We start from the raw sequence: 15,833 nt of genomic DNA, 5'->3' as shown, positions 1-15,833 counted from the left end.
GATACAAGTTCCGGGTTAACGTTGTGTGGTCGTTTTTTGATCTCACTCGCTGTACAGTGTGATATACATATTGAAGTGGAGAGTAAAGCTGACTCGACGCATCTCCGTCTCTTGTCTCCTCACTTATTGCACGCCACACAACGGCATTTACTCTCTAACTGGTTGGCATGATGTTGGCATATGTGTGGTTTGAGTGGAATGTCTCAAAAAAGTTTGGATAGTTTGCCATGAGATTTGGGACAAACCATAGACTGTATAAAATATGGACGTAGTCTCAGTGACCCATCATTTTCTGAGGAGCCAATATAAGCCTGAATATAATTTAAACGGGTGAGAAAAACATTCAACCCTCCCACAGTTGTAATGAAGGGGGAACTTAGCTATAGAGAACAAAAACATTTTTTATGCCAGGCTGTAAAATTCTGCTGTAAAGTGGGGTATTTTAACATAAGGGTCTATGTGGATTGACTCTCTTTTGGAGCCAGCCAAAAGTGACCACTCGATGAACTGCAGTTTTTGGCACTTCTGCATTGGCTTCATTTTTCAACACCACAGGTTGCCACTTGGAACAAACATTCATCTTCTCCTCAAGATGTATTGTAAAAACTTTGGTGATCCCTTCGCTCTCTAACTAGCACCATCATTAGGTAAAATGTTTAATTTGTCCAATAAGGTTTGGTCGTTTTGGAGGACAATAAGTATGCAATAGGATCTAAATGTCAAATAGTCCAGGCATATATCTCATGTTCAAGACAGTAGCTAGCAGGTTTCCAAGTCAAATCCCTTTTTTCTCTAGGGCTTCATTGCAATAAATGTATACTTAGCTCTTAATTATATGGCGGATAACCACAGATTCCAAAAGTGATTGCAGTAAGGTTTGTGACTCCTCCTATGAACTCTAATTACAGCCAGTGTGAATATTGTTTTGAAAGGATTATTTTTCATCCAGCTGTAATGAAATATGTTGGAAGAAGAAGAGGATAGAGCGGGACAATATATCCCCCATGTTTTCCAGCTCAGGAAGGAGGCTTCCACCACAGGGACAATGGGTCTCTGAGGGCAGGAGGCCTCTACAGGCGTGTGGCCCGCCATCATCCACTGGCTCAGGGGACAGCTGTGTCACACTGTGCTGTTTGGCCCTGTGCCCCAGGACAGCAGTTGCCATAAACAAACAGTGCTGAAAGCTACTGGCCCAGTCCCCAGCTCTTTTCAAGACGGTGCAGCGAGCCGACTAACCTTCACCCAGCTCACTCCATTAAGTTGGAATAGATTTTAACAGCACTTTTAAGACTTCAGCTGAAACACTGCTTGTCCCGTACCAAACAAGGGGAATGAGAAAGAGGAAAAATTGGCTGCTAGGCACTTGATTTTTCCATATTTGCTCTATTACCTTTATTTCGTGATGTACTGGGGGGAAAAATACATTTCATACTTGGCGAGTTCACAGGAACAGCATTCGACCCTCAAGCTGTTCAATGAAGTCGGAAACTTGGAGGAAATGTATGCTCTCAACTGTACAATCCCAACTCAAGGTCCAGTTACTCGCTTTTTCTGGAACCTTCAACCACATAACATGAGCTTCATCAGTGAATGGAGTTTGTCCAGTTGTCATGAAGAAAGATCTGTTGACTTTCAAGCTCAATAGCTGTTCTGATTTCGTCTATATCACTTTTAGAACTTTTCGTCTATAATGGCTCAAAAATGAAGCATGAAAGTTCATACTATATGATATGGTTGAGAATAAAAAGCAAGTAAGCAGACCTTGAACTGGAATTGTTTTTCCAAACTACTATTTCCAAAGTCTAAAAAGGAATGTTTATGCCCGAGGGTAAACATGTTTTTTCATACATTCGTAGTACATACAAGTTCCTTAAACAAATTGTTAACAATTTTGGGAAATATGCTAATTTCCTTTTTTGCCAACAGTTAAGAATAAACGACGGAAAGCAATGTGGTAAAATCAAAGAATCATTTGAACAAAAATGTGATGCCCTGAACGAAAGTATGAATAATGATTAATAGATATTATGACACTGCCAAGAAATAAGAGAAATTTGGAAAGGAGTCCAAAATATGTTGCGTTTAATATTAATGCCCAGAAGTGTGTTTGTTGGGAGCCAAAGTGAACGGACTGAAGTCTGCAGCAACAGAACGCATGATACAACAACAACAATGACATTCCTGTCTGTGAAAAGGATTATTCAAGTGAATTGGAAAGAAAAGGAAATCAAATTGTTTTTGTTTGCATCACTGGCTAAAGGACTTTATAGAACTGGTAATGATGGAACATGCAGCCTCAGCTTTACAGGGGTTTTAATGGCTTAGATGGACTATGGACACTCATAATAGGCCTAAATAAGAGACATTTAGTTTAAGAAAATGTAAAACTGATTTACTGTTGATATGTGAGGCTGTAAGCCTTCCAAAAACACAGAGGATGTAGTCAGTCATGACGATATCAACAGCTCATTTGGGCTTAACTTGGCTGAAGGCAAACTCAACACGGCTTTATATTGCCATAACATGCTGTTGGAAGGGTCTGACATTAGGGATTACCAACTAAATGATCCTTTCTCCCACAATCTTTTACCTCGACAAGTTTAGCCTATTGTTTTTCAGTTATCTCAATACTCATAAGATTTAAATTCATATTCTTGAATTTCATTTCAATTTGATGTTATTTGATCTTTTTTTCCATCATGTCGAATGGATAAACACATCAGATACACACCAAATAAATGACTTTACAAAGTAATAAACAAAAGAAAGATGGTTTTAAGCCCATTTCCAAACAGTATTACATGAGTTCCAGTACAATATACTGTATGGCTGTAATTGCCAAACTGAACAAGACACTTTAATTAAGGAGGGATGCAATTGAAAGCAAGTGGGACACTCTTCATTGCATGCAAAGCTCATGTTGCCAGCGATTCTGAAAGAAGCGTCTCATGCACAATTGTTCCAAGTGTTACCTCCAAGACAATATCCTAATCGTTCACACCCTGTAGCTCACGGAATGCTTTTATAACCGTGAAAATGGTCCAAATAAAAACACTTTGTTTGGCCATTGCTGTTAGTGACCTCAACTAAGAGCTCTTGGAGCAGAGCCTGATGCAGTGTTTTCTACCACCATAACTACAGCATCACATAATTGACTTTGTTGGTGGAAAAACACTTTCACATGCTGCCAAATGACTTCCAGTTCCTCCGGTCTCTGAATTAAAACCCTTTCCAAAGCTTTCTAAAGTATCTGCTCGAGCCCAAATCCCCTTTAGACCCTCTGTGTTTATGTTTATTATGACATTTATCTTCATATGAGCAGTCATTTTTGCATGCTAAACTAAAAAACAGTGATTATACAGGCATACATCACATGCCTGTGGTTCATTCATTCAACAAAAGTAAATACATGAATGAAAACATGAATCATATCAGTTATGTATAATGCCAGTACTATGTTTTTGTTTAAATGTAAGAGTAAATATGTTTTTCGTTAAAAAAAAAACACATCAAAATGCTGATTACAAGTCTATAAATTTTCAAATTCACAGTCAAAGTCTGTCATTCTGCACAGGATGTACTTCCACTGCCGATCTCTGAAACAGAGTACAAGACAAAATCGTGTCAGTTCAAGGATCACAAATGATCAAACAAAAATATTTCTCCTTTTTGTTTGGTCTGCCAATAAATACTGGTCCCATAGGTTGTACTACGGAGATCCTGTTTTACAACGCAGCCATGAGAGGATTTCAACAATTTTGTATATTTGTAGATTCTAGATCCAGACTGCTGCTTCATGGGATCAGAAGTTATTAGGAAACAGATGTTGTGAGCAAACCTTAGCACTCCACTAAAGGTGGTCTGGGCACCACGGATGAAGTAGCCATAAGAAGGGATCACCATTTCCGCCTCTTCTCTGAAGTGTTCAGGACTGTCATTGGTCTTCCTGTAGAAAGCAACAAAAGTTTGTGTTATGTTTTGGCGAGTTAAGTTTAAACCTTATAAACCTTTATAAACCTTTAAAAGGATAATTTGACATTTTGGGAAATATGATTATTCATTTTCTTGCTGAGATTTAGATGAGAAGATCGATTCCACTGTCAAGTCTGTACAGTAAGCTACAGCCAGGAGACAGTTAGCTTAGCACAGATTTGCATGGCAAACAGCTAGCCTGGCTTGGTCCAAAGGGGAAACAATAAACTCACTTATCAACATGTTATATCTTGTTTGTTTACTCCTTACGAATATTGAAGTGTATGTTTTAAGCGTGGTTATGTGCGGGATGATTTCTTAGCAAGGAGCAGTGACTTCCTGGAGTCTCCGCTAGCAAACTCAAGGCTAAGAAATAGTGTGGCACATAACCTCTGTAAAACCAGAAAGTTAATTTAACTCAATTTAAACTTCCGTTTGTGTACGAGCTAAACGTGTATCTATTTTGTTTAGTTGTGTGTGTGCTGTGAGCTGCTGGTATGCAGATTTTGATAACTTTGGACAGAACCAGGGTAGCTATTAACCCCCCTTCAAGTCTTTTACAAGCTAAGCTAACCAGTGTTGCCAACTCTTTTCCAATGAAAGTAGCTAGCACGAGCTCCAAAAATTGCTAAAAGCCGCCATATGATGTCATATGCTCATTTGTATATTGGTGACCTCATCATGTATCATTTGCAAAAAACGTAGTGGTTGTGAAAGTTGTTAAAGTCGCTAAATCTAACGAGAAAGTCGCCAAGCATCCATCCTTCATGTTTAACAAACAGATACAGTATGGGAGTCGTATAAATCTTCCTATCTATTGTAACTCTTGAGAAAAAAAGGGAATAAGCATATTTCCCAAAATGTCGAACTACTACTTGAACATAGCCCTCTGAGAACGTACATGCAGGAGTAGGGACAGCGGCGTTTGTAATAGCAGCAGTAGAACTGCCATTCCCGGTCAAGAACAGATTCAAAGTACTTGCTTTGTACGCCTGCTACCAGGCCGTTGCGAGTGCATGTTGAAGTCCTGAAAAGACAAATGAGAGTTTAGGACACAGAAAAAGATCTAAAATAACACCCCATCCTCTCCTGTTATCCCCAAGCCATTATTTTCCCTGCTTTCAAACAAAGGTAATTGGATTTCTTGAAAATAATTTCAGACAAAGAAAAAAATGCATCTATATTGTTATGAAGTATAAATACTTATTGTTATTAAGTATAAATACTGGTTTGTTGACATTGCAATTTTTATGGCCTATACACTTTGCTTTCACCACAACACACATTTGTGTGACATTTGTCATGGTAACATGGGCACAGCCATCAGCCATTTAGCCAGTGGGGGTAATTTTCCTGCAGGTTAATGTCCTAACTGGTGTAATTCAAACAGACAGCTATGTTAAAGAGAGGCAGGAGGCGTGGCAGGGATCGAGTTCACAGTACTGTAGTCTTTAAATCAAGGGGCTGGGTGCAGTTGAGCTTAACTTGAAATCAATCTGAAGAACACAAATACAATGCTCTTAGAACAAGTAATCTGAAGCAGATATAGTCAGCGATGTGTTTACTTGTGTGATTCAAGCTGCTGTTTACATGGTACTGCCAGGCTACAATTATCCCTCCAAACTGGTTTATTAAAGTTTGATCCAAGTCCTTTAATTAGAGCAACCTTTCTTTGTAGTTAGTTCAACGTTTGTGGAACATGTTAACCCTTCTGTTGTCCTCGGGTCAAATTTGACCCATTTTTAAAAAGTTTCCATATCAGAAATTTGTGTTTCTTTCAACCAAATTGTCAAAGAAACTAATGTAGATGGTTCCATACAACCATTACTCTTCCCAGGTAAAATAAATGATCAGTTCACTACTTTTATTGAATTTGAAAAAAAATGACAAAAGAACATTGAAAAAAAACTTCAAAAATGTTGGAAAAAGCTTCAGAAGTTGCTGAAAAAAATTGACAAAAACATCAAAAAAATCACTGAAGAAAAATCGACAAAAACGTCAAATAGTGACAAAAAACCTGGAAAAAAAAAAAGCTACATAATAAAAGTTACAAGTGTCAAAAGAACAACAAAAGGTTAAAAAAAAGCGTTTTCATTTAAAATTTTGACCCAGAAAAAAACAAAAAGTTGCGTGGTCGACGGGAAAACAACACAAGGGTTAATGTAAGATTTTGGCATAATTGTTGAATTACTATCTAGTTTTGGTGAATAACATGTTGCAAAACCCAGGAAAATGCTGTAACATGTGGTCCATAAAGTACAATGTGATGTCTCTGAAGCGCCACTGGACATTGGCCTGTTGGAGGAATCTTGTTAAGATTCACAGGAGGAAGTCATGTTCCCAGGAACTGTCAGTGTTGCTGGCCAGGGAGGACCAGGAGGACCTCTGAATGAGAGAACATTGGACAGTATTCAACTTTTATGAAAGTAACAAAAAGATACACACGTGGAACGTTTTTAAGCATTCTATTATATGGAGAATTATATTAAACTTAACTATCTTTTGTTAATGTGTATTACTTAGTTTTATGTTTACATACATGGAGAAATATATTAGTAGTAGGCTATTCAAGCATGCAGAATCAGTGGAAAATATCCAGCCATGCTAACCTAGCTAACATTTTGTTATTGGCGTTATGTTGTGTTATTTTGTCAAATGTCATTCAATTTCATTATTAAACACAATTTTATCAGGTGGTCAATGTGTTGACCGTTTTCCATATTACCTATCCTCACTCTAACCGGGTATTTGCCAGCTAATGCTAGTTTTGTTGGTTAAGCTAGTTACAGTAGGCCTGGCAGTTACGCAACTATACAATCGTAAAAATAGTTTGTGTGGTGTTTTTGTGTGGTACTTGGGGCTGGCTCCAAAAGCAATTCAACCCCCATGTTAAAATGCCCAACTTTACAGCAGAAATAAACATGTTTACAGCCTGGTACAAAAAAACAGATGATTTCCATGTTCATAACTGCACCCATTTAATTAATATTATGGCTTAAAGTTATACATAATTAAGGGCATGTCTGCTTTGAGTGAAAGATGGATGTCCTCACAGGTGGCTAGCATAGACTGTAGGTTTAATTCGGCCCGCCTCAGCTCCATCCACCTCTTTGCCCATTTTTGGATTAGCGTATAGCAGGCATGTAAGGCACTGCCAAGATGGCGATTGCTGGAGCCATCCAGTTTGAGCTTAATTTTTTTTCTCTTCAGAAACCTATGGGTGATGTATGAGACTACATCCATATTTCATACAGTCTATAGATTTAATTCTGTAAAGTAGCCGATAAATGTCCACCTACTACACACTTGGCTAAATTTAAAATGCGAAGAGCTGTTGCACCCTGGTTTTTAAATGACCAAAGACACCCTCTGGTTGCAGCTGTATCTTTCTTTATGCTCTAGATCAGTGGTTCTCAACCTTTTTGAGTCACGACCCCCCAAAATAATATGATTGGTGGTCGCGACCCCCCACCCCCTTCGACAACGAGAGAAAGAGAGCTGCAAACCGGTGTAAACAGCTGTTTCTACACACTTACACCTGCTGATTTTGAGTATTTTTTGTGAATGCTCTGCTACATGTAAACAGAATAATGCTTTGCTTTAATGACAGTTTAGTTTTAGTTTTAGCAGCTAGCACCTAGCCTTGTCCAATGTGCTCAAGGCTCTATGGATTTTTGATGCGTTTGTGACTTTCTCTCCCTGACCTGCCTTCAGACCCCTTTCTGTGAATGAAGCTCTGAATATAACACAGGAAATGTACCAATGTAGTCTAGTCTAGTCATGTTATTTAATTTTTTTCTCTACAACCATCTGGCGACGCCCAAAAATGATCTTGCAACCCCCTTGGGGTCCTGACCGCCAGGTTGAGAATCACTACTCTAGATGAGAACTTCCATTCCAACAACACGGGTGGTTTTGTTCATACAACAGTTTCAGCATCAAACTCCACACAGACCTCGTATTTGTTGTCTGCTAATAGTGACCTTTACCAACCTGTGTTGTTAGTCAAAGTATGCCTAGACATACAGTAAAGGCACATAACTTGTTTATTCAGGCATTTTTATCTTTGATCTGTAGGCTACGTCCTGTTGATTGGAACCTTTGGTTCTGAAATGGGCCAAAGATGTGCCTATGACGTGGCTTACACATGGATATGTCTGTGATAAATGTTCTTCTAAAATGTTTATCTGGGCCAAGATGAACAAATGTCCACAGCTGCTGTGCAGAGTGAAAAAGAAGCTGTAGAAAACTGCTCACAGAGTGTACCAAAAAACTTACTGTACATGTGTAATCTGACTCAGATGTTGATCTCCTTACAGTGCATTTTGTATTATTAATGTAGTCGTATATTATTAAGCTGCATTCATTTATATCACTGCTGGTTAAGTCCCTGCTAATTAAGACATGAGTGTAATGTTTGCAATAAGCTAAACGGGAGAAAAACCTAATTAAGGACACTGGTGAGGTAATCTCTGATGAGCTATGGGAGAAAGGGCTGAACAGGATAAAAGTATGCTCTATTAATGCTAGACTTCCACTTATTCAGTTTAAAGTCCTTCTGTTTCTGCCACCTGTGATAAATGTAAGTTAGCTGACAGAATTCTTAGGCAACTTTTTAGGTCCTGCTCTAAGCTCACAAGGTTTTGGGTTGACATTTGTACAGTGTCGTATATAACAGACAACTGGCTCCTGGCTGTCTCTTGGTTATACTGGGCTGCTCCAACAACTCTCTGGCTCTTCCCTCTGCTCCGCTCACTCACACACAGTTCATCTGAGTGAATTCTCAGTCCAACTAACATGGTATTTAAACTTCCAATACACTCAATCAATCACTGACAGATGACCCACCACTCCATCCCAGCACGGTTGATGTCGTCCCACCAGCAGTCACTGGGTTCCCCAAGACCCTCAGGCGTGGGCTGGCACTCAAACGTCCACAGGCGGTCCGAGCCATCCGTCTCGCTGAAGTAGCTCCTGACGGCCACGAGGACCTCTCCGTGGGGACACTGGAAGTTAAAGCTCTGACGGTAGCCGTTGACCCAGGCCATGTCATGATGGTCGTGAGACTGAGTTGCCACTGTGGCCAGCGAAGACAACGCCAACACCAACAGAGCAGGATTCATGTTGAAGAAATCAGTCCGTCTGCTGCGCTTCCTCGCAGCTGCCTCACTTTAAACTCCTCCAGGTCTCTTGTTATCCAGATGTTTTGTAACCAGGGGTGATGTGTAATTTGCTGCTCTTGGGACAAATCCAAAAGTGGACCTCACTTGACATTTTAAGGTAGACTCTGAGACAGAGCATTCACATAGTCTCACCGTAGATACGGGTTAACCTTAAAAGACAGCACTTTCAGATGACATGCAATTCAGATATGTATTTACCATCTAATTACTCTGGCTGTTAACTTTGCAGTGTTTTTTTCAAACTATTTTTATGTTATCATGAGCATCACATAACATGTTTTTACCAAACAGACATTATAAAAACACACATAAAATACAGTATGCATCATCTATTGAAATGCTAAACAATTTTAACAAAATTTAAAATGTGATATGTGGTGGAGACGTATTTGGTTATTCCATTCCCATTAACCGATTAATGAATAAACAAGAACAAAAGAAGAACAAAAGAACAAAAAGGCCTTTATGCCTAACGGAAACAAATAAAATACTGTATAAACTTCTGATAAAGCATAAATCTCACCTTTGCGTTGCTTGTCCAAGTAAGTTTTCTTGTGCAGTAGTCTTGCATAGCCAGACCTATCTCCACAGCACTGTGGAGTAAGGTCTGGCTACACCACACATACATTCTGGGATAGGACAAAAAAACTATCTGGGTTGACAGTGGCTCTGCAAAATGGTCGTGGGAAGAGAAACTTTTATGGAACATTTGCATGCCGCAAAAGAAAATGCCACATACAATATTTAATGATGTTAACTGTTCACACAATACAGTAACATGAGCTATTTAAATTAGCTGGATACATGGTTAAACAGCATTTGCTCTTACCAGCGTGTCGCCGTGTGTAGGCCCACCTTCACCCATCCATCAATATGTCCATAGCAATCCCCACCAATTGGTCCCAAAACGTCCCAGTTACATAGTAAATGTCTAAAACATATTCTTTGTAAATAAAATCATTCCCTGAAAGAACCAAGCAGGACTGCCTTATTGCAAAATCCAAATTATTTTCAAAACTTGCCATTTTCAGCGTGTAGCTTGCTAACTTGAAGTTTGTCATTTCCCGAAGCGAACAGAGTTTGAGAACGGCAACACACAGAGAGTGGAAGATGAGGGAGCATCTGGCACAAAATTACAATAATAAAAACTTATGAAATTTGATCTTCTATCACATCAGGCAACGCATTCTCATAAACGGGTTCATATGATATCGTACCAAAACTTATGCACACCAATTTGTATGATATCCTACGAAATTATGGCGATAGCCGGTTGGTCATGTGACAACCGGTCACATGACAATTAAGTTTAGCAGTCTTTACAGTTCAATTTAGCAGAGAAAAAGTTACTGTAAGCCGGGTAAAAGGCACCGTGAGGGTTGCGGTTAAGTTTAGCTGACAAAAAGTGACTGTCCTGTGGCTAGGGTTAGGGTAAGTGGGTTAGGGTTAGGGTAAGTGGGTTAGGCATCAAAACGACTACTTGTCGTCAGATTGTGGTTTGGGTTTACACACCAGTCCCCTTAAGTAGTACTCCTGGGACACAAACACCTGTTTCCTGGGTGAAAGTGTTGTGTTTTCCCCTTAACTTCTTCCAGAACACAAACTCCGCTCCTCTGCTTAAAAGCCCTGTGTTTTAGGACCTACCCATTGACCCCGACTTCCTCCCTACACGGATCTTCACGCTCTTATACAGCAGCAGTCAGTGTGGTGCATACAGCAATAAATACATGGAATACGAATTGCAGTGCATTACTTTTCGTTGCGTTATGTACAAATGGTTCATGCATCAGGACAACATTAGCTCCACACTAAGGTAATTGAACAAAAGGGTCAGAAAGGCCATGCCACTGTGCTTTTACAAATACCAGAAGAAGACCATCCATTACAAACAATTATTCATGTGGCTTGTAAATAAAGCTGTTCTGCACAGATACAGATCTCTAAGTGCTTACATGACCCGTACATTCAGTAGAAACCATACACGAATGGATCAGTGCAGACTCACTCATCCATTTTCCTTACTATATCACAAGAAAACAGCTTTAAGATTTCCAACAGCTTCTCCTGTTCCTGTGAAACAGTGCTCCTGTAAAAGCTGACTGCCAGACAAAGAAGGATCTGTTAGAAAATGAGCTCATATTATTTATGGAGTGTGGTTTTAGAATAGTTTTTTTCTACTAGATGTAGAACCATATTATGTTCCGGGACATATGTCAGAAGAGTTCAGTGGAGCAGTGCTTCCCACACCCCACTAAGACACACATTACTACATTAGTAGTGGTAATATGTCACTTTTTGCATTACAAAATCCTCTGCCAACGACCAACACAGCTGTTGGCATCAATGGATTTCAATGGATAAGTTATAAAAATTCAAAGGTTTTATTTGTCACATTCTTGTGTTCTCTCAGTGACATTCTGCATACTCTTAAGCCTATGCTAAAAGGCGAGTGTGCAATGAAGAATGAAGAATGAATAATACGAATTGGAATAAATATATAAAGACAGGTAAAATGCTTAAGTGTAGATTGATAAGTTTTTCAGTGTAAAATGTAACCTGAACATACAGATGTCAGCAAGTTTTACAATAAAAAAATGTTCTTCTGGAACATCTATATTTATGATCTTCCACATAAAATACTGTTTTTAGATCTAAGACTCCAAGATAACATTTACTTTCAAATAAAGCAGAACATTTGCTAAGGAAGTATCTCTTTTATCTTCTCTGATCCATGCTAATTAAATCTATAATCAGTCATGTGAATTTAGTTTAAAGATTGGACAAAACTGAGTGGTATCCTGCAAGTGTTGCCATAGAGCCAGGACTGTATGAAAGCTGGAAATGAAAAGCAGATGAGCACTGTAGCTGCCAAATATTTATCTTAGAAAAGACTGGCATTCATTAGTGCACATCTGACACGACGATGTTGTTACTGTGTCATTTTTAAAAACCAACTCATCACTGGAGTGCAATCAAATAATTGAAACTTTTCCATTTGCATGGGACTTGCATTCATACTGGTTCACTATAATAATTCCAAAATAATTACTAACATTTGTATTAGTTGTCAGTGATTCTGTTCAGATCTTGGTTGATTGTCTTGAAAGATATTGTGTGGACTGGCCTTTAGTCAGAGGCCTGGCTGCCTCCACTGTGTGATCTTTGGCACAGTGCAGTCTGTATGTCACAGTCAGATTAAAGTATGAATGGAGCCCTACATTCTCCAAGTGCCAACAGCACTGCTCTAAATAGAGTATTTTAAATAGACAATAGCTTCTATAAATACCTCCCAGTCCTGCTCCATTTTGACTTTTGTGGAACTCCTCCTCATGCAGTGACTCGCACACTATTCCTGGATATGTGCTGTTGTTTAATTTTAGATGCTTTGAGGGTGATCTATCACATGGGATCATGTTCTCAGGCCCACCGTGATCAAATGGATTCCTCTCCTCACCAATCAAACATTTAGGTAACTATTAGGTTGTCTTAAAGGCCGCGCTATATGCTTCTTGTGACTGTTGCTTTCTGCTGTTAAGCTGCAGATTATAGGTTTGCAATTATGTAATCAATCGTTCACCATGATGATCTTTCCCAAAGTTAGACACGGGACCCAAAATGGGTCGCAGACCCGTTCTTAATAGGTCGCCAATCGGCAAAGAAAAATGCATAAAAATGCTATGATATATGAAAAGAAGAGTGATTTTTTGCTACGCTAGTGTGTTCAGCTCAAATGCTGTGTACTCCCCCTTTCTTTTTATTCTCGTGAACCTTGACCTGGAAACGTGTTTACTTTCTGGCAGTGTTGTGACCAAGTCATTTTTGCTCAAGTCCCAAGTAAGGGCGTTTTCACACCTGTAGTTCGTTTGCGGAATCAGTTGATGAGTTTGTAAACTTGGAGCGATTTTCCCCTTGGTTCGGTTTGGTTTCACACCTGGAAAAACCAAGCCTACCAAAATGCGTCATTACAAATCAGGCAAGAACGTTCACTCCTGTTACTGGTCGGATGTGTCTGGGGCGGGAGCAAGAAAGTAAATACAGGAAGAAGGTCCTGTGTTCTGGACTAGTGCATATTTCTTGCATCTTCATGGTTAAACCAGCTCATTTCCCTTAAATAATCAGATATTGTTTCGCGAGTGACGTTAGTACGTCTGCTCTGGTCACCAAGACTTCGCTCTGCTCTGCCAGCGTCTGTCTCCAACTTTAGCAGCAGCTGGTTTGACCACGGAGATGTGAGTGATGGACGGCGAGTCTGACTGCTGTCTATTTCTGTGAGAGAAACGCTGCAAGCTGCTACAGTTTGCTGCTCTGCTGCATCGCAGCATCGAGACCATCTCATCAAGCCGGTCTCGGTATGCTGGTTTGGTCCGCTTTTGGTGCACACCCGATTGCGGTTGCTGCGTTCTCACCTGCCCAAACGAACAGCACCAGTGGGGGGAACGAACTTAAGTGCGATTCAACTGAACTAAACGAGGCAGGTGTGAAAGCGCCCTAAGTCTCAAGTCATTTGGTCCAAGTCTCAAGCAAGTCCCGTGTTATTTTTTTTTTTGGTCAACTCAAGTCATGTCCAGTCCTTAGTTAAAGGAGAATTCCGATCAATTTCAACCCGTAGCTCTGTTGTCTGTAAATGTGGAGTGCTGTCAGTAGCGAGAAAAATGAAACCAATCTGTGCTGCCTACACAATGTTATCCTCCTGCTAGCGTTAGCACCCAACAAGCTTAAACAGGGCAAGTTATAAATGTGCTTTTAGCCTCTTAACATGTTCAAAATGTCATTAAAAGTGCCTTCCCATGTGAAGTGATTACTTCTGAGTGAAGACAGTGAATCTGACTGCAGTAGATGTGAAAGAAATGCATAAAAGTTCTGCTAATTCAGCTCTGTTTAGTTCTGGTGTTGATACTGCAAAGAGTGCCCGTGTCTCTGGACAGAGACCAGTGAAGGATATTAGAAGCACTTTTCCGGTGATGGCTGAGCGTTACTGAGCAGCCTCCAACTGAGCTTGAAGACGTAGATGTGACGTGAGCAACCTGTCTGAAAGTTGGAAGTCTTCTGGTAGCTGTGCCAAGAGAAATCTCAATCATTCCCAATCTAGCAGAGACGGAGAGCGTAGGTATATGTAAGGAGATAACATAGACACAGGCTAATTATTGATCACTAAAATGATAGTTAACATTAGTAATTAAACTTAAACAGTTAATGTGAGATGAAACTGCCTGCGAGCTTCTCCTGTACTATACGGTAATTCATTCCTCTACTATGCGACAGTAAGTCGCGTGGTTATGACACAATCGTTAGCCTATTTTTACAAAAACGTCTGCTACAGAGCCATAACGTGAGGTACAAGGTAATGGAGCCTTTTATACATTGTTGTGTTTCTTTAGAAATAAACAACGGACAAATAGAGTCTTTAAACTCTTCAGATGTAAAGTTATTCTCTGTCAAAGTGACGTCAAAATGAATGGCAGTCAATGGGATGCTAACGGGAGGTGATGGCTTGGTAGCATCAAAATGGCGCCATAGGAGGTTCGCGGTCCGAGGAGAAGCTTACCCCCTTGATTCAGCTCTGTTTAGTTCCCGTGTTGAGACGGCAGTTAAGAGTGCTTAGGGACCGTCTACAAACTACAACACAGAAAAGAGATATAACAAAAATATGTAGGCTATTAATTTAATGATTAAATAAGGTAGTGTCTCCAAACTTACCTCAATTATAACTTGTCTCCTGCTAGTTGTACTACAGCACTTAAAAAAATAAGCATATGCCTATTTTTGAAAATATGTTTGCATCTCTTTTCAGTGTTGTAGTTTGTAGACGGTCCTGAAACACTCTTTGCAGTATCAACACCAGAACTAAACAGAGTTGAATTAGCAGAACTTTTATGCATTTCTTTCACATCTACTGCAGTCAGATTCACTGTGTTCACTCTGAAGGAATCACTTCACATGGGTAGGCACTTTTAATGACATTTTGAACATGTTAAGAGGCTAAAAACAAGTTTAAAACTTGCCCTGTTTAAGCTTGTTGGGTGCTAACGCTAGCAGGAGGATAACATTGTGTAGGCAGCACCGACTGTTTTCATTTTTCTCGCTACTGACAGCACTCCACATTTACAGACAACAGAGCTACGGGTTGAAATAGACCAGAATTCTCCTTTAAGGCAAGTTAAGTCCCAAATCAAGTCACTTTTTCCCTTAGATGTCATGTGTTGCAATAGCAGGGAGTTTGACTGACAGCCAGGACATCCAATCATGACAATCACATACCGGGGAGTTTTTTTGAGTCGTCCAATCATGATTCCCCATCAACTCTTTTTCCACAAAGGCAAAAACCACCTGAAGTGAGCTTAAAAACCGTTTTACACAATTGAGGAAGTTTTATCGAATTTTGCAGTATCCATTCAGCTTTTCTCATGTACTACTTCAAAATAAATAAATAAATTCACATATAAAAATATGTGAATGGAAACACGGCTAGTTTAAAAATGCTAACATGCTAACGTTTAGCAGGTAAGGTTACCATGTTCACCATTTTACTACACAATCAGGAGTCTTAATGTCTGGTGATAAATAAACTCTTCATACTGCACATTGAAACTTCCTTTGTTTCCACAAGAGAAATGTGCTACTCTATTTATTATGATGGCAAATACAAAAGCAAAATCTAAGTTATTAACCAGCAGTTTT

At 39.6% G+C, this 15,833-nt stretch overlaps 1 protein-coding gene across 1 annotated transcript; it reads right to left on the bottom strand.

Annotated features, from left to right (window-relative positions):
• Positions 1–2,755: 2,755 nt before the first annotated feature.
• dpt (dermatopontin) lies at positions 2,756–9,776 on the bottom strand. The gene is made up of 5 exons (XM_031311940.2): positions 9,679–9,776; positions 8,821–9,304; positions 4,874–4,999; positions 3,839–3,946; positions 2,756–3,596 (listed from the first exon to the last, which is right to left on the bottom strand). The coding sequence occupies exons 2-5, from the start codon at positions 9,093–9,095 to the stop codon at positions 3,530–3,532; spliced, it is 576 nt and encodes a 191-aa protein (XP_031167800.1). The 5' UTR covers positions 9,096–9,304; positions 9,679–9,776; the 3' UTR covers positions 2,756–3,529.
• Positions 9,777–15,833: the final 6,057 nt, after the last annotated feature.

This window comes from Sander lucioperca, chromosome 11 (genome assembly GCF_008315115.2).
Source record: "Sander lucioperca isolate FBNREF2018 chromosome 11, SLUC_FBN_1.2, whole genome shotgun sequence".
Lineage (NCBI taxonomy): Eukaryota > Metazoa > Chordata > Actinopteri > Perciformes > Percidae > Sander > Sander lucioperca.
Note: the sequence above shows the minus strand (reverse complement) of the source record. Positions and strands in the feature narration are given on the sequence as shown.

Excerpts from the sequence above, each read along its gene's own strand:
- dpt (XM_031311940.2), bottom strand. The coding sequence starts at position 9,095 with ATGAATCCTGCTCTGTTGGTGTTGGCGTTGTCTTCGCTGGCCACAGTG. Across the intron at positions 3,947-4,873 it reads CGCTGTCCCTACTCCTGCAT|GAAGACCAATGACAGTCCTG; the intron begins GTACGTTCTCAG and ends TGCTTTCTACAG. Across the intron at positions 3,597-3,838 it reads ACCTTTAGTGGAGTGCTAAG|AGATCGGCAGTGGAAGTACA; the intron begins GTTTGCTCACAA and ends ACTCTGTTTCAG.